This window comes from Sitodiplosis mosellana, unplaced genomic scaffold (assembly GCF_009176505.1).
Source record: "Sitodiplosis mosellana isolate CC-2019 unplaced genomic scaffold, AAFC_SMos_1.0 Smas_scaffold_6197, whole genome shotgun sequence".
NCBI lineage: Eukaryota > Metazoa > Arthropoda > Insecta > Diptera > Cecidomyiidae > Sitodiplosis > Sitodiplosis mosellana.
The window spans coordinates 6,040,679-6,062,790 of record NW_022601438.1 but is presented as its reverse complement, the minus strand read 5'-3'; the positions used below and the strand labels follow the sequence as shown (position 1 = coordinate 6,062,790).

At 34.6% G+C, this 22,112-nt stretch overlaps 4 protein-coding genes across 16 annotated transcripts in view; 3 read left to right on the top strand and 1 right to left on the bottom strand.

Annotated features, from left to right (window-relative positions):
- The window catches only part of LOC129577446 (BMP-binding endothelial regulator protein), a 72,943-nt gene extending 68,757 nt beyond the window's left edge, over positions 1-4,186 (top strand). For all 7 annotated transcript variants that reach the window (XM_055464467.1, XM_055464466.1, XM_055464469.1 and 4 more), the window contains exon 10: positions 122-4,186. In XM_055464467.1, the coding sequence (XP_055320442.1) occupies positions 122-834 (713 nt within the window). In that variant the 3' untranslated portion in view covers positions 835-4,186. The remainder of the gene's footprint in view (positions 1-121) is intronic.
- LOC129577447 (galactose mutarotase-like) lies at positions 3,153-7,601 on the bottom strand. Its single transcript, XM_055464471.1, has 6 exons — positions 6,995-7,601; positions 6,536-6,906; positions 6,232-6,467; positions 6,000-6,099; positions 5,655-5,795; positions 3,153-5,393 (listed from the first exon to the last, which is right to left on the bottom strand). Exons 1-6 carry the CDS (start codon positions 7,200-7,202, stop codon positions 5,316-5,318), a joined length of 1,134 nt encoding a protein of 377 aa, XP_055320446.1. The 5' UTR covers positions 7,203-7,601; the 3' UTR covers positions 3,153-5,315.
- A 2,051-nt stretch (positions 7,602-9,652) lies between these two features.
- Positions 9,653-12,666, top strand: LOC129577445 (neuropeptides capa receptor-like). Of its 2 annotated transcripts, none has more exons than XM_055464461.1 (2): positions 9,653-11,000; positions 11,089-12,666. In XM_055464461.1, exon 2 carries the CDS (start codon positions 11,134-11,136, stop codon positions 12,496-12,498), a length of 1,365 nt encoding a protein of 454 aa, XP_055320436.1. In that variant the 5' UTR covers positions 9,653-11,000; positions 11,089-11,133; the 3' UTR covers positions 12,499-12,666. The 2 variants fall into 2 exon arrangements, with proteins under 2 accessions (XP_055320436.1, XP_055320437.1); XM_055464462.1 differs by having other exon boundaries at positions 9,748-11,000; positions 11,118-12,666.
- A 695-nt stretch (positions 12,667-13,361) lies between these two features.
- Positions 13,362-20,345, top strand: LOC129577443 (G-protein coupled receptor Mth2-like). Of its 6 annotated transcripts, none has more exons than XR_008689002.1 (8): positions 13,362-17,050; positions 17,161-17,323; positions 17,433-17,700; positions 18,060-18,235; positions 18,298-18,478; positions 18,535-18,717; positions 18,831-19,048; positions 19,138-20,345. XR_008689002.1 is itself a non-coding variant. In XM_055464460.1 (7 exons), the coding sequence occupies exons 1-7, from the start codon at positions 16,577-16,579 to the stop codon at positions 18,901-18,903; spliced, it is 1,383 nt and encodes a 460-aa protein (XP_055320435.1). In that variant the 5' UTR covers positions 16,037-16,576; the 3' UTR covers positions 18,904-20,345. The 6 variants fall into 6 exon arrangements, 4 of the variants coding, with proteins under 4 accessions (XP_055320435.1, XP_055320434.1, XP_055320433.1 ...); XR_008689001.1 differs by having other exon boundaries at positions 16,037-17,050; positions 18,831-19,034; XM_055464460.1 differs by having other exon boundaries at positions 16,037-17,050; positions 17,254-17,323; positions 17,475-17,700; positions 18,831-20,345.
- The last annotated feature ends 1,767 nt before the right edge of the window (positions 20,346-22,112 follow it).

The following is a 22,112-nucleotide window of genomic DNA, read 5'->3' as shown; positions in this document are numbered from 1 at the left end:
AAATTCATTTGTCGAAGCCAAAAATTTGATTTCGTTGAAAAAGAATTGCAAATGAGGATATTTTGAAATAATTTTTTTCCTTTTCATCATTTAAACGTGAATTCATTTTGATTTTCCGCAGACAATGTGTATCGAGACGATTTAACATCAAGGCGTGGCATCAATTACACCGATGATGAAGTGTGGCGTTTTGCCAATTCCTGGAAAGTCGGCGGTATCAAAGCGTGTTCGCGTAAGCATGAAAATCTCGCAAAAACGCCAATATGTCGACTGAAAAAAGGCGGCCAATTTTGCAAACCACTGCGAGAATCGGATATTTTCGATGACTGTGTCAGCCGTTTGAATCCTGAACATTATTTCGAATCGTGTCGAAAGGATATGTGCGAATGTCCATCGGGTAGATGCTATTGTGACAGTTTTGCCGCCTATGCACATGAATGCAAACGTGTCGGTGGTTTTGTGTTGGACAATTGGCGACGTCAAACTGGTTGTGAACACAATTCAACCGGGCCAGCTCACAATTTCAATCGTTGGCTAACCACAAGCCAGGCAACCAATCAACAATTGGCCGCACACAATAAATTACATCGAAATCGACAGAAAATGCGTTTTCGATTGCATCATCATGGCAGCAATCCGATGCGATTCCATCATCTCAATCGAAAGCAGCAGCAGCAGCAGCAGCAACAGCATTTCCCAGTGTTACAATTCGGGCTGGACAGTCCGAATTTTCCACTTCGATCGCATGATCAAGAGCAATTGATCCTATCACAGCACGTTCCACGTGAGCTGCGTTTACAAAATCACAGCCGAACACCACCGCCCCTAGTATAATGACCGATTTTGTGTGTGATTCACAAATGATGTTAAATTATTAGTTGTAATGTGCGTTTTTTTTTCTTTCGTTTGTTCCTGGGTATTTGCAACAAAATGAAGAAGAAAAAAAACCAAACTAACACACCGAGCACGATATTCGTTGCTCGCACGAATCTATATATAAATCGCCCAACCGTGGTTGCATGTCGATGCAACTCATCCTCTCAGCATTGATCGAACCAAATGTATGAATGAGCTCACTAAATCTTTAAAGTCTCAAGTAACAATAACACAACAAAAAAAAATGATACGAACTACTTTAAAACAAAAAACAAAGCATGTTGAGGTTTTATTTCTACTACTTCGTTTTTTTTTTCTGGAGAGAGAGTTGAGAGATAGTTAAACGAATAATTAGAAAAAAAATATTAGTTAAATTTGGATTTATTTAAAGAATCATAATTTCGTCGGTCATTTTAGGATTGATTATTATTATTATTTTTGAAACTAGTTTTTCTTTGACCATTTCATTCCATGATGTTGGATCGCATTGAATGCGTTTGTTTTCGAGTTTTTTTTTAAAATAAATTTTCTGTAACGGATCCATTCGACTTCAGTGTGAACAAATGGAATGCAATTTGTCAAAGGAATTATTACCAGCATTACAAATTTGATCATGCGTTCATAAAATTGTTACATTCTGTGTTGCAAACGAAGAAGAAGAAGAAAAAAATTGAAAATTGTTCACTAAATGTTAGTAATTAAGCACTTTACAGTCCAATTTCATTGAATATCATCATACACGAAAGAAGAAAAAACAAAATTGTCATTGTTGTCGAATGAAAAATTTAATGGAATTTACGTTCAAACATGCATCGAACCATATACACACATATATCCTATATAGGGAAACTAAAAACAAACACAACAATTTTGACTGATGAATTGCCATAGTCTGTAGTTCAATACGAATTCCTTTTAGGGACAAATGAGAAGAATTATTATTAGTAAGAAATCGAAATATCGACCGGATATGCGTACAACACCCAACACATAGCACACAGGACATACACATACAGAATAGCAAAAACCAGTTAATCTTTCTCAGATTGTAATATGTTGTAATGAATAGTTAATGTGACACACAGTCTGGCTGTCACCGATAGAAATACTCAAGCACAAAACCAGGTAAAATGAGTCAATTTGCGGGCAAATCGCCGGTTTTTCCTCTGTCTTTCTCTTTAAGGTGTATGTGTGTGTGTGTGTGCGCGAGCACGCTTTTCGGAAAATGATGATCACCAAGGTATTTCGTGCTCTCTAACATTAGAGAAAAAAATCAGTTGTTTTCTTTTAAATTTAATTTTCTATTAGATGCGTTCATTGTGTGAACGATTGATCTTTACCGAACCAAACAATTCAACACTTTTGACAAGTTCTTGAAATTATTCAACTTTCTTATTTAACTTACACACACATATATTTGCCCAATTTTCCACACCGTCGACTTCCATGCGTTTTCGCTAGATTGAATTTATTAAGTCCATTGCACACAATTGACACGTCGAAATGTACAGTGAGTTTAAGCAGCGTCGCTGTATTTTGTATATATTGATGTATTTTTGTTCGATTTTTTGAACAGTTTGAAAATTAAACCGGAACAGAAGCAAAACTGGAAAATAGCAAATGTCTCTTCAATTCAGTTGTCGAATTCATGAGTGCATGTTTTTTGGTTGTGGATTTGCACATTTTCCGTGGCAGACACACACACACACACACATACCGATTTTTTTTTTTATTTTTACATTTGTGGAAGAAGAAAAAAGTTCCGAAATTCTAGTTGTGAAAATGTGTTAATTTTCAATATTAATTGTGTTTATGCCACACATACATACCTTTTTGCCCATCACACATTGACCCATGCATATAAACACATACAACATTTCGATCGTGTCCCGCATTGCACATAAACACTTGAGCCATTTATCTCTTCTCAATCAAGTGTTTCGGCTTGATTTACAATCGATCGATCTTCGGGATCGGTTCGATTCAAACTCCTGAAAAATCGAAACAAAATTCTACGAGGAAAAAAAGAACAAAATGAGTACGAAGCAAAAATAAACATTCTCAGTAATTTGTCTTAGTTTAAAAAAAAAGAAGGAAATTTCTTTGAAAAATTCAATCCATTAGTTGTTAGAAGAAAGAAGTGAATTAAGTGTACATTTATGTAAGAAGAATTATTTGCCAGAGAAAGAGAGAGAAAGAGATATAGCTAAATGGAAACACACACACATACATACAACACACATACATACAACACACATACACACAACGACCAAGTATTACTATTTATTAGGACAATCGTTTACATTTCTTTCGTTTATTTTTTTTTGTGTCTTCTGTATAACTATTGTATTTTTGTGATTTTAATTTATTACAATTTAATTATAATTATGTATTTTTTTTAATTCTAATTCGCATCGTAATTTAGCAGCGATAATAATTTCGTATGTAGTGAAACAAAAAAACAAGAAGAAAATGGTTCATTTATATATTGATTCAGGTTTGGGAGTAGAGTGTGTTCTATTTTCTGTGGTTTTTGGAATAGCAAACACAAACACAGAATAGGAATTAGATGCAGTAATAAACACACGAATGATAATGATATAAATGCGAGTTTGTTATAAAACACGTTCCAATATGTGATTCGATTGATGTTTGTAACGTATGCACGATTTTACTTAATTTTCCTATTGAGCGACTGTATCGAGGCTTATGCAACCTTAAATTAATAAAGATGAAAAGGAATACAACAGAAAGAAGAACAACAATGAAACAATACAATTAATAATTCAAATATTAATCGTAATAAATTCTATAATATTTATGTATGTATGTATGTTAATGAATTTAGAATTTAGATATTACACAACAACAACAACAACAAAACACCTTTATTATTATTATAATAACTAATTTAATGATAACGAATAATTTAACAAAATGAATCTTAAGATGAATTTAAACAATTCCAGTGGTGTATGTTTGGATGAGCAAATTAAACCTCTCTGATATATAAATTATTATTATTGTAAACGCCTCCCAAATTTGACATATTACAACACACAACTACAAGGAATACCAAATTGCTTTGAAAACATAAACATTTGAAATATTGGAGCCAGTCGCATTTAACAAAAGACCAACACATATATACATACATACACATACACTCACATTCACTCACATACACTCATGCACACATATACGATACATATAAAAATGAAAGTAAAATTATGTAAACATCATGAAAGAATCGCCAAAAATTGTACTTAATTAATTCCATAGATTAAATGATCTTTGTGTAAAAGAAAAATTTGCTCTTTTCATTCCATCATTGCATATATACGTAGCATTGTATGCTTAATCTTATAATTGCCCCTGCCCGAAATAAGCATATTGCACAAAAAAGTGGAAATCTGATTTTCTAGTAGGAAAATGTGCCCGTTACTTATTGACTGATTCTATCTTACTCTAGACGCGTGTAATAAAATCGAATGCTTATTATTGGACTTTCGTCACTCGCACCTGCTGTCGCCGGCTGAGATATGCTCGATTGATTTCCTTTCTGAACAAAGAAGCTAATGATTTTTTTCCGATATATATTAAAAATGGCTTGGAAAATTTATTTTTTATTTTTTTTTCTACAAATATTTTTTCCATGGGTTATCTTTTTGTAACCGAAGGTAGCAGCACAAAAATTTCAGAATCGAATTCAATACATTTACATGCAGATAAGCAAATTGTTGTTATTCAGTGGTCACGTTGTATTCCGATTTGATTGTATAACGCCATCGGACCGCTTTTATTAACTATTTCCCGCCATTCGGATAACCCATCACAGTATTTTCGAACTAAAGGGCACTTACTAATAGCTACATCAATTGAAATTTTTTTCCTCCATACGGCACGTACTAGTATACCATCGTTGCTATCGTCAGTCTGACCGTAGAAAATTGCATTTAAACAGAATCGTAAATGCCTTGATAGCAAATTTATCGCAGATATTATTCTTGAGGAAAAAATAGCATTTTATGTGCGCGATTCTGATGAATGCATCTTAATTATTTCAAAATTGTTATTGAATTTACTTATATTTCCTAGTACATTGAAGTAGTGCTGAGACAAGGTCATTTTTTCATTTATTTCTTCCTGGACGATTTTTTTTCGAAAATGAAATGTCAACTTTCGAAATAAGTAAGTTGTAGTTGTAATTTATTGTTGTGAAACTATTTTCTTCAATAAGAAAAAAAATAATTAAAATTCTCTAATTTTATTTGCTGAAACAATTGGTTTTTGTTATTTCAAACGAAATTTATTAATTCATGATTTTAATGTCTACCAAAATTAGTTTGGAGAAGATTTTATGCCGTTAAAAGTTAAGATAAATGCATTTTGCGCGCCAAACATTCGAAATGGAATGTTTCCTTTTTCGAATCTAGTGCTTAGCTGGTGAAAAGCTTGTACACAAATTCGTGTTTATACACATCGCCTGGATTTACAATTGAGTTCGGGAAGTTTGGCTGTTGATGAAAATAAGATATTGATCATTTTCAAAAAAAAAATAAAAATAGAAGTAAAAAATTGAAATGAAAACAAATATTCATCGTAAAGAATATCAGTAAAGGAATTTTAACCCAAATTGTCTCCGTGTTACATATATGAAACAATTTTTGACAAGTAAACGACCTACACAATAAAAGCACAAACCGTAAAAATGCTAGTTCTTGGTTGAAGATTTAATTCTTGTGAAAAATAAAAAAAATAATTTTGTTCCAGCTTACATGATTGACAGCATCCGGATAGTTTTGAGTTTCCAAACAAAATGCACCATGCTTGAAATAGAGTGCGCCTTCTTTGCCAAAGATTGGCTCCGTTGCATCGCTTGGTGCTTTATTTTCACGCTTTTTACCTTCAGGATAAATCTATATAAATTCCATAAGAATTAAATAAATCTTTTTCATTGACTTTTTCTAATGGGTATTCAACCAAACAATGTATTTCAATTGAATAAAATTGTTTTTATGAGTTTTTTCGAACTTGAGTAATTTAAATGGAAATTGTGTCAATTAACATACTGTTAATTGTACTGCAATTCAAATTCGTGTGTTAAACAGTCATAAATCTACCTGATTATTTGGATCTGGCATGAAGTTTGACGTGTAGAATTGAACGCCTGGCTGATCGCTATACACCTCTAACACACGGCCCGATTTCGGGTGGCTTACACTGGAATGAAGGTAATGCAATAAAAAGACAATGATTTGAGGTGATGATAAAAATAAATGAAAAAACTTTAAACTATCGACTATTTTTCTAAGTCATGTTTTTTCTATTTAAAAAACCACTTGATATCCATACCGAGCAACAAATGCTAGCGATTGATCTGTACCACGAGTCACACAGAAATTGTCGTCGTAGCCATTGTTTGTGATTTTGGCAATTGATTCGCCGAGATTTCGAGCAACGCGCAAATCATAATCTGTTCCCGAAACATTTTGGAATGCACCCGTTGGAATTGAATCATGATCGGTAATCGTATAGCGATCAGCATTCAAAGTAACTTCATGGTTATAGATTTCCGTATGCCCTTTATCCTGCGTGAAATGATGACAGTGAATTGTTGAAAAAATTAAATTGAATAAAAGTTTGGACTTCTGCTTACGTGGCCGGCTAAATTGAAATACGAATGGTTTGTCAAATTTATGGGTGTTGGCTTCGAAACGGTAGCTGTATATTTGCCGGAGAAAGTGTTATCTGGGAATAGTTCATAGGTTGCCTGAACCATTACGGTGCCTGGATAACCTTGAAAACCGTCTGGATTTACGTGAGTCATCACAACTTTCGATTCAAATTGATGTGCTTGCCAATTGAATTTGTCAAAGCCAATGGTTCCGCCGTGCAATTGATGAACGCCATTGAGATTCTTATCCACTTCAAAGTGTTGTCCATTCAAATCAAATCGTCCATTCCCGACGCGATTACAAATTCGTCCGATCGAAGCACCAAAATATGGATTCGTTTTTGAACGATAGCCTGAACAATAGTGAAACAAAGTGAGCAACAATTGAGTTTGTTTTGGTTCAAATACAACAGCAGTATTTTTTTCTTTCGCATATATAACCTTCCAATTCATCGAAACCGAGTGCAATGTCAGCGATGTTGCCATATTTATCAGGGCAACGAATCGATGTCACCGTCGCTCCATAAGTGATACAGCTGATCGAAACATTATCGTTGCTAAATGTGAATCGTTTCACTTGTTCGCCATCTCTGGTGATCGGATTCTGCATATAGCCGAATGAATCTTCAACAATTTGCACTTTTCCCATGATTTAGCTCTTTTTGTTCAACACGTTTTCCTTTCTTGAGAATAATAATCGATACTATTGACAATGTTTGCGCCACTTCAATCAAACCACTTAAAAGTAACAATTTTTCAAGTTGAAAACACAATAAATATTGTAGAGAGATAGAAAAAAAACGCTTTATTTAGTTGTTTGATTTTTACAACCACTTATTATCGTTGTCGCCGTATGTATTTTAATTAGCTGATGATTATTCGTGTCAATTGCCGCAAATCAACTAACTGCTCAAAGATGTGTCAACTTCATTCTTATTTACTTTTCAATTGTACGACCCAAGAAAAAAAACAAAGATCGTCACTTATCGCTTATCGCTTATCGCCGAACAATACATAGCCAATTCCGAATGAACGTTCACCAAAACACGCACAGTGACACCGTCACATTCGGTGCGTATTGTATTGAATGCAGCACACGACACGGACACAAACATCTGTGAATTATGAAAATAAAATGAACAGAAAAAAAACACACCAAACAGCAACACACAATAACACGAATATCAGACTCACTCTATAGCCACAATCACGCATACATACATTTCAATCACACCATCAGTTTGGCTTCGGAATCGATGCGATGAAAATGCCAAACAATATGCGAACGTCAAATGAAATCAACTAAATTGGTTAGTTCTTATGTCTGTGTCACCGCAACGATTTGAACATTATGGTTTTTCGGCATATCACCATTAGCGGTTGAAAACACGGTTTTTTTCTTCACAATTATGAAACGGATGAAATGTGCGCTTCCTGTTCGAAAAATTGGTTTTCCATTAATTTTGAATGGATTTTAAAAATCGGTTTTCTAATCGCAGATTTTGGTTCAAAGACAATTCATTGATCCATCATCTCAATCTGTTTCAGTTCAGAACGCGATTGATTCTTTGAAACCCTGATTTCAAGAAAGAAGAAAGAAAAAAGAAGAAAAAACGTTGTAAATTTCCATTTCGATTGCAGTAATGTGTTTGGCCCCAAGAGTCCAATCATTCAATCCAATTCGGATGTTGTTGCTCCATGGCCCGGTCAGCCGACCGACCGACCGAATGGGATGTGTGTAATTTTATCGCATAATTATTGACTAGATGCGACTGTATTAAAGGCAATTGTACTGGAAACCGCACACACGCACGCACAATGCGTGAACACACTTGAAACGAAATCAACGGACATAGACAAGGGACAGTGGTACAAAATTGATAGTTGTCTGTGGTCGGGCTGAATGAAATGGTTCGGAACTGAATATGAGGAGACAGCACATTTGTCACATAGACTGTCGCTTCTCGACAATAATGACACACTCATAATTTTCTATCATAACACAATCATGTTGGTGGTGGGCATTTATAGAAAATCGACCCAATGATTAAAGCGCATTATTCAAATTGTCAGCGAAGCGTATAAATTGCATAGAATTACGTTGCATGATTTGCATTTATGGTGACCATTAATGTGATGTAATGTGTTCGGACACCGAAAGAATGCGATGTTTAGACATGGATGCATTAATGGGACCAAAAGCCAACGAGAGAGCAAGAGAGCAAAAGAGAGAGCGAGCAAGAGATCTAGAGAGAGAAAGAGAGAGACAGAGTTTGCAAATTGGCAACTCACAGCAGCTGTGGGCATTAATTAATCACAAGACCACTCCGTTCGATTCAGAATTGAAATTTGTCTCCGTTAAAACACTGCTACATTTTGGCGTCAGTTGGATGACAGCCCCAAATTCGTTGAAATCAATGCCGAACAAAAATAACTTGATTTCTATGTTATTACTTAATTACACGTCGAGAATATCCGAAATTCGAAACCATTATATTTAACGTCGTCACCAATGTTAGAACAAAAAGACCATGGATGTCAGTCGACTAGGAATATTCATATCAACTCAAATGCCCACTTACTAATTGTTCTATGATTCTCATTAGCATATTTGCGTTCATTTTAAGCATTAGCTCGTAGCCGGTTCTTTCGATGGGGCGGGCGGATAGAGAAGGGAAGAGTGAGAGACAGAGCTAGAGCGCATGAGAGAATGAGATTGTGAGAAATTCTATTCGATTCGGTTCCATTCGGTCGTTTGTACTGTTGCTGACACTGTCCACAAACGAGCGACACCTTACACCTCAGTGTGTGCATCACTGTGAATGAAATGTTTATCGGTGAGATGAATTCATAAATAAATCATTTACGAGATACGCGCGTTCGTTTGTTCGTTATCGAAAGAGCCAGCCAAGCATCGACTGTTGTAGCTACCATGTTGACAAAACATGGTTAAAACAATAGAACCACACAATAAAATGAAGATAAAAAAACATCGTCGTTGTGATTGTCGTCGTTGTTGTTGGTCGTAGGTAAGTTGTAAAATGCATTGAATGAGCCGTACAAACGGCAATTTGATGGATTGTTGTTGCTGCTGCTGTTGTTGGTGTAGAGCCAAGTGACAAGTCACAGTTGTTGCTTGCTTGCTTGCTGTGCCAATGCCTTGACAAAATGCTGAGATCTTTCATTTGTTCATTGCGCGAGTGTGTTCACATCAGCACTTCACTCGCAAGACGGCAAATTGTCGGTGTCCACGCTCTCGCTCACAAATACTATTCGCATTTTATTGTTTTCTAGGTTTTTTTTTTTCTGTGTGTTTCCTTTTTTTGCCTTCATCATTGTTATTATCTTTATCTTGTTGTAATTTTCTTTGGTTTCGGTGCGTTCTATCTTCCCCATTCGCATGGATAATTGCTTGTGTGTACGCGCTTATTTGCATTTATATTTTGGTTTAATATAGACAAGAAATCGGTGATAGCATCCTCGATAACAAATTGCCATCTACCTGGTATCATCATTTTAAGTAGTCATTATTCGCTCGAGTTTCAGTTTTTCTTGTGCTTTTTTTAGTTTCATTGTGTTTGACATGAAATGAAAATAAACGGTGACTATTAAAACGTGATTGTGATTTTGCAAAACATTGCCATCGAATCGTTAAATTCTATGGACGTCGTTTTGATTTTCCGTGCATTTGCTTCTGTGATGCTGCTGCAATAATTCCATGATAACTTGTCCATTTGTACAACGGCCCAAAATTGAAATATTTTTCTAGTCAACGAATGGAAAGTGGACACTTTTGGATGAAATCAATTCATTTGTATTTTCAAGGATAGACTACGGAAATTTTCCGCGTAGAAAAAACGGTCAGTCTACTCGGGCTGTTGTGCGTGTGAAGAAAAAAACAGTGAACTAGAAAAACAGTGCATAACAAAGTTGTTATTTTCTACGACGAAAGAAAAAAAAAGTGAAAAAAAATTTATAACTACTATAATCAAAAAGAGGAATAATATGATGATGTTTTCAAGGCTCATGACACCAGATAAAGGTTGATCTTATTTGCATTGTTATTAAAGAGATACATACAGTACAGAACGAAGAGAGAAAATGTTTTAGATAAAACTTCGTGCAGAGACGCAACAGACTACAACGACAAGGAAAAAAACAGCAACAGCAACGACCAGAGAGAGAGAGAGAGAGAGAGAGAGAGAGAGAGAAAACCAACAACGATAGAAGCACACCGATACGAGACACTTTAATCTCGGCTTCAAATGAAAAACACGTCAGCCTCAACGAAGCAGAAGAGCGATTTTTGATAATTGTGTCGTGATAGTCGGAGCAAAGTGACCGTGTATCTCAATAGCCAACGACGACGCGCGAGAAAAAGAGTGAGAAGGAGAACATTTCTGGATAAACATTCTTATTCATCCATGTGTTTGGTTTTTTGTTTGAGGTAATGAAAACGCAATTTTTTTTCTGTCGCCCCAATTTAAAAAAAAAAAGTATATCCGTATTTTCAACAACGCAATTTTCCAATTTAGATTAATTACAGCAATATCCCTAAATAAAGGTGCAGGCTATAAAATATGCTGAGTTCAATTGGTGACATGCTGAGCACGGATGGTATCAGCATCAATGGCACGGACATTATCGATACGATGGTTGCGACGGTAACAGGGCCACCGATTGATGCATGCGATGAGGATCACATGGAAACGTTCAACTGTTCACGGGCGGATTTTGTACTGCACGAACGCGGTCGACAAATGCAGGATTTATGGGATGCAATACCAATGACACTCGTCTATTCGTTTACACTGTTGGCTGGCATTGCGGGCAATTTAATTGTGTGCATTGTAATTGTGCGTCATGCATCGATGCACACGGCAACCAATTACTATCTCTTCAATTTGGCAATATCGGACATTTTGTATCTACTGTTTGGGCTGCCATTTGAAATTCTCATCTTTTGGCATCAGTATCCGTGGATGTTTGGTTTGCCATTTTGTAAATTTGAAAAATTAATCGCCGAAGCCTGTTCGTATGTCAGCGTACTGACAATTGTCGCATTTTCAATGGAACGATTTTTGGCAATATGCTATCCGCTGCATTCGTATGCGATGAGCGGTCTGAAACGTGCCATTCGGATTATTGCTGCTATTTGGGTGATCAGTTTATTGGGTGCCACACCATTTGCATATTATCGCACGATTGACTACATTGAATATCCACCGTGGGTAGGACCGGAAGTGCCTGAATCAGCATTATGTGCCACTTTCAATGCACCCATCGGCCTGTACGAAACATCAACGATTATCTTTTTTGCCATTCCAATGCTCATCATTCTTGTGCTGTATTATCAAATGGCCACACAAATTCGATCACGTTCAAAGCACACCGTTACCAAAGAGCTCGGCATACGACCGACCAACGTTGGCCAATCGAAACAGTCAAAATCGCGGCGTGCCATTATCAAAATGTTAGCCGTTGTGGTGTTAACATTTTTCATTAGCTGGGCACCGTTCCATGCACAACGCATTGTCTTTTTGTACGGAAAGAAATTTCCAAATTATGAAACGATTAATTTGTATTTGTTCAAAATTTCTGGCTTCTTCTATTACTTTTCGTGCACCATCAACCCGATCATTTATAATATGATGTCGCAGAAGTATCGGCATGCATTCCGGGAAACATTGTGCGGAAAGCGGCAACATAAACTGATAGCATCAACACCACGGCAATTGTCACGAAAAACAACCGGTGACTTTGACGTGCCCGCACTAACGACACAGCTAAGCGATCCATTTGATGCCGAAACGGGCACATTCCCTCGAACCAGATCGATGCGACTGTCACAGAATCGAATGCATCGACAGGCCAGTGTGAACAGCAGGGCGGCCAGCCTAAAAGAATCCAAGGAACCCAAAGACACTACCACCATCATCACATGATAAACCATTAAATCGCTTGTATCAACACACCACAAATCACAATACAACGAAAAACAATAACAAATGAAACGAATCCAAACTCATTTTATGTCGATTCAAATAAAACTGAAATGAAATTAATTAGTGTTTTATGTACATAATATTATAAAATATTGCTCTATGATTATACGGTGTTTTTTTCTCTTCTTCTCTACAATGAATTTATCTGCGCCCACGGCTCAACAGAGATAAAAAAGCATCGCACATATTAAACGTAAGTAAGTATTTGGCATATCATAAACGAATACATAGCGCGACAACTGTAAAAACTGCGTCAGATTCGCTTTGGATTTTAATTGGATTTCAAAATGTGTGTTTTCCTTCACACATTCTCTCAATCATAAAACCCATCTGAATTGCCGTTTAACCGAGAGAAATGCAAATTAACTATCCATAGTTTTAACTCATGAGTTAAATTTGACAGATTCACTCGATTACATCGCTCGTTTTGTTTTTGTTGTGAAAAACCGGTTCATCAGAATACTTTGTACAAGGTAAATTTGTCTGAGAGTCGCATCACCATACTTAAATAAGTTTTGTTCATTCTAATGGAACAGCAATCGGTAGTGGGCGTCAAAGAATGTGTGCTATTTACGTCATCCATCGACTCAACTTGGGTTTAAGGAAGATATTGATCTTGCTCAAAATCGATGTGCCATTGAATAATTTTTCCGTGTAAGTTTTTTTTTTTCTGGCGTTCGTTCGTCATAGAAATATTTACTTTCACACTAATAAAATTTTCGTACCCGATTCGTAAAAATGCTCACGTCTATAAATATGAACGTGTCAAACGCCACCGATTCTAACTTGGCTCATCTGTCAAGTCAGGTCCATTTTCACAGGACCTTGCACGATGATCTTCAAATCGCCACGGGCAATTATAACGGCGCAATTACACAGAAACCACTTATTGATGAGATGAAAATTGTAATTGCTTTGGGTGTGTACGCGTATGTATATGTGAAAAAAAACAAACGGTGTTTACGTCGAGACAATTGACGCAACTGCTGCAAGGAAATATGATGCCAATGCAAACGACAAAATACAGCGTTCGTTCCACAACAATACGTCATCCCGATTTCATACGACACCGACCAACTGATGAATGAATTGATGCGTAAAAATTGTCAACTCAATCAACGAACGAATTAATTTGAATGAAAGTTTGACATTTAAACGAAATGAATTTAAATTATAAAATCCACACGTGATTTAAACTCGAATAGAAAATGTAAAACGGATCAAAATTCCGATAAAATCGCGTGGCATCGTTTTAAGTGAAATTAAAACCCATTTCGACGACGAACTTTTTCGTTTTTAATTAAAATTGAATATTTTTGGCACGAACATATGTTCTATAGACACCGTATACAATTTCAAGTTCATGCCTTTTATTTTAACATTTAAAACCGAACGGTCATTGGAACGGTACAGAATAGAGACTTGAGCTACTTACATTTTTGAGAGAGCAAATTGAAAGCCGACCACTTTGTAATGAATTTTTAGCAAACGCTAATTTTCGGGGAAAATTCTGTTTCTTTTCACAAGTGACAACGAACGTCTCGGACACACACACACACACACACACACACACACACTTTTTTCATGTCTGTTGTTGTTCATTATGAGTCGATTGAAATGAACGCAATTTATTGGCCCTTTGCCACAACGAGACTACACAGATGATTCATAAACGCGGGTTTCAAGTTACATTTTTGCAGTCACTTTGTCATTTTAACGTTGAATGGAAGCCCAGATAAACGTATATTTCAGTGTACTAAATTAGAATATGAGCTCATACGGCACATACACTCTCAATTTTGCAGCCAAACATTTACAATTTCAACGTACACAATAACAAGGGAACATATGAACTGTCAGAATCTGGCAGACACACTGACTGCTGGATCAAATGCATTTCCAACTCAAACCTATTAGTCACCTTTAACTCGATCCGAATTTCCGATATCAATTTTCCATTTCACATTCAGTTTTAAAATTGACTGAAAAATAACGAAGATTTCTATTTGAAAATGGACACTAAAATTGAAAAATCGTTTGATTTTTTCTTGCATTTTATTGTTTCAATATCCAATTTTGCATCTGTTCAAGTATTTGTCCTCTGATGATATTTTCCATTAAAAGTTAATTTAAATTTTTTCTTCCAAATTCTGCTCTTTCTTCTTCTTTTTCGTATCAATCATCAAGTTCTACCAACTGCTATCATTAAACCACTAACAACATAACAGTTTAGCTTTTTAAATTATCATTAATTTTTGTTGGTAACGAACCAATTGGTAGGGGACATTGCTGCAGGTTGGCAAAACAAATAGTGGTAGTTTTGGTCATAACTTTGTCAGGAGTGAAAAATTAGAAGAGATTAAGGTACCGTTGGATAGATAATGTCTTGAGCTATAATTTTGCTTAAGAAACATATGCAATTGCTTTTCAAAAACAAAATTTATGGTCAAATTTCTGAAGGTGCTGAAAATGGCGAAAAAAATTTTTTTGCTGCAGGTTGAGAATTTTCAAAATTGTTATTTAAAATGTAAAAAAATCTATAAAATTATGATATACTTTCAATGTTATGATGATTTTATTGCTCTATAAAGCAATTTGGAGCCCAAAAATTACTCTAATTCATCAGATTCGTTGTCCATTTCCTGAATGGTAGTCCAATCATAAATTTGATTAAATAAATGAATTTTCGAAAAAAAGTCATCTTAAATGACTTATTTACTCTTCAATAATGATTCATAAACGAGAAAAACAATAAAATCTTTTTTCAATGCAAAATAATCACTTTATGACATTCGGCAATAACTAAAATGACAAGTTTTCGCATTAAAATTCATGGGCGTATTGGAAGTGTATCAAAACAAACGCCAGTTCTGTCGGAACAATTTTTAAAAAAGAACAGGCCTCAAAATTAGATTTTCAAAACTATTCCGATGGCGATATGATCACGTATAGTGAAAAAAAGTAACGATTCTCAACCTGCAGCAATTCTCAACCTGCAGCAATGTACCCTACCGTTAATCAAGGTCTTCTTGTATTCGACTGGTAAGTGCGGTTAGATTGGTATTGCAATAAGTGGCTTCGTCACCATAAAGAGTCCATTTTCTATCAAGTTTTAAGCCGAAGATTGCATTTATGGAAAGAATGAAGAAAACGAATCGCAAGTTGTTGCCTAGTAGCAACGAAAATTTATTGCAATTGACAATTGAATTACTGTACTCCCTGCTTATTTCAACTATTCGGCTTTTATAATCCAATTAGTCTTTACAAATTGCGAGTGCATTTCCGCATGTTATATCGCTATGTTGTAACGGTAAATAGTCGGTAAGGGACCGTTTCAAAGGCTGTGCGCAAGTCGATGAATGCACAGCACGCAATGTGTCATAACGTGTACTCTGTCGTGTCAAGATCCGTTTGGAGTATATCAATCAGGCAGGATGACTGCTGCTGATAGCGTGCGAGACTATTTTTGAAAGCCATAATGATAATTATGTATGGTTTGGGAGTGCGCGATAAAATGGATTACACTATACTGAGAATTTGCGTCTTAAACACATGGTTAAATGTAGTTCAGTTGTATCAGAGAGTATTATTCATACATTATTTTAAAACGAATGAATGTCCACACAAAAAATGAATCAAATATAATGTAGAGCCACAGAGCTGAATCAGTACAATTTTGAATATCGTTAATACTGGAATTAATTCTTTTATCACATGGATTTCGGCGAACATTAATTCTAATGAAAAAAAATAGCTGATTACATTTTACGTACTATGACTACAGTTCATACGCCCTAACAGTTTTGTTGGGAGCTTCATGATGAATAGGTGTGCCTTCTGGAAAACAACAGCAGTTTTATGACAAAATAGAAAGTTTTCGGTTTATAATTAATAGATTTTTATGAAAACAAATTAACACATAGATTTCCGTTCAAATAAATCTCGAGCCGTTTTTCCCTTATCAAAAATAGACAAATAAATTTGATAAATAGTGTGCTTAAGTTTAAAGTGCGGTTTCATGTTGCGATTGTGGTTAATTGTATTAATGATCCCAAATATGAGTGTTGCTTTTCTCTTTGGAAAGGAATTGCCATGCCATTTCTATGATTCAATTAATATTACCGATGGTGCATCTCACTCGAATGGGAGTATTACATTCAATGGACTGGAGTTTCCGTTCAATCAATACGCGAAAATAGTTTATTCGATGGAAAACGGAACAAAACCCATTAAAGTGAAGCCTTACATTCGCGGTTGTCTTTGTAACATTCGACCATGCCTTCGGCTGTGCTGTCCCTATGGATCATTTGTGAACGAAAACACCACCGAACTGGGCGTGGCATGCCATAAAAATGAAGCAGCGAAAAATATTCAAAGCCAAATAATTGATGACAATAATCAAACGAACATCGTCAATTTGAATGAACATTTTGCATATATCGAACGAATATGCAAACATTTTACTATCGCCGAGGATTTTAAAGTGTACAAAGTAATTGAAATGAAGTTACTCCCCTGAAGCCCTATAAATCATTATCATTATTCATATCATTTTTTATTATTGTTTCGCTGAAGATTAAATTGAAACTGTAAATATTTTAGAATGGATCCATTTCACATGGCTTTGGGTCCGTAGAGCGTATTGATTATTGCGTTGCAATCACTTCAGGCCCAAACAATGAAATTCTTTCACAGGGAAATTTATGCAAAGATCAACATAAGAAAATAGGTTCCCATTCAATAGGAGGAGTCATTGCGACATATTGTAAGCAATAAGAATATAGAATTTCAATTATTATTTTTAGACACAATTTTCTTTAGACAATTGAACCATAATTCATAGCTTCTCATTTCGATTTTATTTGCGTGCATAGTTATGTATGCGTCGATACCATTTCTGATGATCACATTTTCAGTCTACGCCAGTATACCGGAATTGCGAAACTTTCATGGAAAATGTTTTCTTTGTTTTGTCGCTTTAATGATAATATTCTACATGATACAGCCATGGACACAAGTGATTGCGTGGCATTATGTGGAGCCGCCGATTTGTAGAACAATTGCATCAATTTTGTATTCGTTAATTCTGTCACTTTCTTTATGGCTAAATGTAATCAGCTTTCATTTATGGAAAACTTTCAAGTAAGAATATTTCATGAACATTGTTCGATCGAGTCGTCCGTATGACAGTACAGTAGAATCGTACGAAGAAGATGCCCGAATAACAGTTATTCACGATATTCTAGATCAGGATTCATTTTTTTCGGAACCTGTGATCCTTAAAACTGTGGGTCATTTTCGATTTACGATTCAGAATAAACGGAATAAACTGAATCATTTTCGGTCGGCAGTTCAGAGTACTTCTGATCATTCACCAAAAATGAGTCAGTGGTTCAGTGATTTAGAATATTCTGGATCAGTTCGCCCACGCGTATTCTACTGTATATCAAACAGATCGACTGAGATTTCTGTGCTAATATCAATTTATAATTTTTCGATAGATCCCCCGTTTCAACTGTACATTATTCGGAAACAAAGCGGCTATTCTTATGCTTTTTGTATGCACATGGCTTACCATGTCTACTTTTGACTACCGGACATATTCTCGATTCTATTGAATCGGTTCCATATTATGTTAAACCAGGCTTTGGTGGCAGTACGGGCTGCTTTCTCAAGAGTAAGATACCCGACTGTTCCATAACATTTAAATGCAGACATTGAAAATTCAATCAATTCCAGACGATTGGACGTCGAAACTTATATTCTATAGTTTACCACTCGTTCTCATATTCAGCACGAACGGCATTTTTTTCATTTTGATTGCAATAAAAATTCGAGAAACTAAGCGACATCTACGAAATGTGCTATCGCTAGAGAATAGTAAACAAACGATAGAGAGTATGGAAAAGGAAACGGCAAAGTATATAACAAAAAAAATGATGATTCAGCAATGAATTAACGATATTTATTTTATAGCTTATTACTTTTTTTACGTCTGTTCATATTGATGGGTCTGACGGGAATCATGGAGTCAATTTCAGTGTTTAAAAGATGGGGTCCCTATTTCCTGTTCTCTGACATTCTCAACAGCGCACAAGGAATCATTATATTTGCTTTGTTTGTTTTGCAACCGCGCGTATTGCGTTTAATTCAGAAGAGGTGGGTGAAAATCAGTTCAATCCAATATCCCGATACAAAGTCATTTTTTTTTTAAATATTCTGATTAAAAAATCGCTTCCATCTATTAAATAATATTCGTTTCGTATTTTCAGGTGGTTCATGGGAAAGAACGGTGTTTGCTCTTGCCAAAAAAGCTGCAGCTACTCTTCCACATGTTGTGACTAAAGAATATTCAAAACTTTGAATTGAAGCGCTAAGAATGAATCCCAGACAACATCACACTGTTTGAAAAACTTTTACCGAAAACAAGGAACTTGAGTTCATCGCACGCAAAAGGAAATCACAGAATTTTGATTGTAAACTACAACTTGTAATTACCGACTGAAAAAATCGCAATTCAGTATAAAGTTTTATATTTGCGAGTAGTAACTAAAATGAATTTTTTTTTAAATACGATAGATCAAAGCTCTGCTTCTGCATACATTTCAACAACATCTGACGACTTATTATTCTTGGCGATTCGATTCTTGAATTTGATTATCATACGATTTGTGCAAATTTGCAACTCGAAATTTGAATAAACTATCATAAGTTAATTGTAAGGAGTTGAGCATATAGGGATATATTTATCTCGTGACGAATCCGAATTTTCAATGCCAAATAATCAATGTAATTGAATCAAACATCTCATTTTTACTACTCACCTTTTAATTCGATCAGACCTTCTGATTTCCACTTCGAGCAGAACAAAAAGACAGCGAAAAATGAAGAATACCATTTTGTTTTTCAAACTTTTTTTTCTGCATTTTATTAGTATTTGTTCTATAATTATCATTATGAATTGATTTGAATTTTTTTTAATATTTTGAGTTTTTTTTTAAATCAATCTGCGGGTATTTTCTTTTGTTGTTGGATTAGATCTTACGTGGTATTTACATTAAAATCTTTAAATAGATTATATTACACTTTCTGTCGACACATTCATTGATTTTGACCATTGAATGATAGCGGCACATTTTGAGACGAGAACATTAATAACGGATCATTTCGCTGGAGTGGTCGTAGAAAATGCCCGTCAAAATCGGAAAATGACGTTCAATGTTGTTGACTGATTAGTGTGGCCAATAGAACGGAATTGATTTTGGTTATCGTTATTTTCAGTTGGCATATCGAGTTGAGTTTAAGTTAATGGAAAACTGAATTGGAGCTTCTTAATTGATCTAAGTTTATATAAATTAGTTGCTGTGTCGTGTTTAATCATAAAAAATATTCTTTTATTTTGGTTTTTCTATAAATCATTTTCGATCGATGCGCGTGCATTTTTTATCGTCTCCCACTCCAAGCATGATGTTCTCGGTTATTTTGTGCAGCCATCACTTTAATTTCGTTTGTTGCTTAGTAAATTGTTAGTTGGAAAGGTTGTTAAATAGTCTACATTGCATCCGCGAAATATTTTATGCTTTGGAAATTCATTCGATCACAACATTGCAAATGATATGTTATTTGATTTGAAATAGGGCGGGCGATTGTTTCTTCTCCTCAATCTGTTCAATCATTTCTCTAGTTTTATTTTTCTTCCTTGGAATATAGAGGAAAAAATGCTTCTTTTTATTCAAATAAAATTTAAAATTTAACTATAAATAAAATGTTCTATTCTGAATTGAAAATGTATGTTAATAATTCCTTTCTTTCTTCATAATTCTTCTTCATCATTTTGTAAATATCTAAGAGATTTTTGTTTTTTTCGTTTAAAGTTTGTAATTGATATGTATTTCGATAGTAAATTGATATGTTTTTTTGTTTTAGGTTTAGTTTGTGCTCATCACATATGTTTTGACCGAATCGTTTTTTTTTTTTAGTTTGTCTTTGGTTTTGAAGATTTAAAAAATAAACACACACCCAGATAGAGAAAATGTGTTGTGTTATACATAGTGGTTGTTGTTGCTTTTTTTGTTCGTGTGGTTCTGATGTTTGTTTCCTTAATTCACTATCAACATGTAGGTTTGTAGTTAACAATGAATAAATTACAATAAAATACACACACATTTATACATTGAAACATTTAGTAAGTAGATTGGGTTTTGGTTTTTTTCATTGTTGTCTTTATAAAAACCAGATAAAATCACGAGTAAAATTGGGATTGATTTATTTTATTTTTTTATTTTTATTTTTTTGGTTTGGTTTAAAGATATGTTTTCGAAAATTGTGGAATTTATGTCGTTTTTTTATAAGAAAAATTAATAATTAGCAAAAAACAAATGGTCGAATTAGAAAAAGTTATCAAGAAAAAAATACAGAAACAATGCAAGAAAAACTCTTCAACAATTGGCTATTCTAATGTTATTCAAAATGCATTGGATCTTGCAAGAAAAAGAAAACAAAAGAACCGCTCTTCATTTGTCCTTAGCGCTATATTGTTTAGGTTCGCTATATTGAGCACCGTGTATGTGCCTGTTTCTGTCTTGAATAAATTCTTTGTTTTTATTGAGAAAAAAATTAACGAATCAAAAATCGAACTTTTTCTCAGCCATTGACTGCATTGTTTTTGCCCTATCAAAATATATCCATTTTCCGTTAGATTTGACAATTTAAAGAAGAAAAAAATATCAAAATATTTTTTTCTTTAGTTACGGATATTTAGAAATCAATCAAACTCAATTCAGCAATGAAAAACTAAACGATTGAGTGAAATTGGTGTTGATGGCGAACGAAAAATTGGTTTTGTTGGTTTGATAATGAAATTGGTCATTGGTTCAATTGTAAATATTGAATTTATCCAAAAAGATTTAACAACTTACTTCAACTATTTGATTACAATTTTCGCATAATATTTTCGTTCATCTGTTCTGTTTGCTGTGGTATGTCGTCGTCGTCGTCAAAGATTGTAAACAAATAAATCACTTAACTATTGGTGCCAATTGCTTATCAAACTATTTCATAATTGGGTTTGTATGACACGATTGTTTTTCTCGTAAAATTCATTGACTGTATACGTATGTGTATGGCGGATGTGGAGTAAATGGTGATATATTGCTCATATTTGTTTGTCGAATGTTTTTTCTATTGGCAAAATGTTTTATTTGATAAATTAAAATAGGGTTTCGTATGGTCTATACGGTATGGAATTGGTGGAGAAAGGAGAAAATGTTTTAAGTTTTAATTTTGATTTATTTTACCTTTGTCTCTATTGACAGTCGAAAAATTTGAAAAAAATATGGAAACCATAAAATGCATTTGAACGACATTTGCTGAAAATGCGTTGGTTTTTTAAGAAAATCTATTCAAATTGAACAAAAAAACGAAAATTATGTTTGGACAGGACAAAATGACCTTTTGCCAAAAGATAACTAACAACACAGTCATGTAAGACTAAGAAAATGATTCGAATCATGAGCCTATTTAACTGTTTCGTTGTTCACCTGATCCGATTGGTT

Excerpts from the sequence above, each read along its gene's own strand:
- LOC129577447 (XM_055464471.1), bottom strand. The coding sequence starts at position 7,202 with ATGGGAAAAGTGCAAATTGTTGAAGATTCATTCGGCTATATGCAGAAT. Across the intron at positions 6,907-6,994 it reads CGGTTTCGATGAATTGGAAG|GCTATCGTTCAAAAACGAAT; the intron begins GTTATATATGCG and ends ACTATTGTTCAG. Across the intron at positions 6,100-6,231 it reads TCGCTAGCATTTGTTGCTCG|TGTAAGCCACCCGAAATCGG; the intron begins GTATGGATATCA and ends CCTTCATTCCAG.
- LOC129577443 (XM_055464457.1), top strand. The coding sequence starts at position 16,577 with ATGTTGCGATTGTGGTTAATTGTATTAATGATCCCAAATATGAGTGTT. Across the intron at positions 17,701-18,059 it reads CATTTATGGAAAACTTTCAA|ATCCCCCGTTTCAACTGTAC; the intron begins GTAAGAATATTT and ends ATTTTTCGATAG. Across the intron at positions 18,236-18,297 it reads TACGGGCTGCTTTCTCAAGA|ACGATTGGACGTCGAAACTT; the intron begins GTAAGATACCCG and ends AATCAATTCCAG.
- LOC129577445 (XM_055464461.1), top strand. The coding sequence starts at position 11,134 with ATGCTGAGTTCAATTGGTGACATGCTGAGCACGGATGGTATCAGCATC.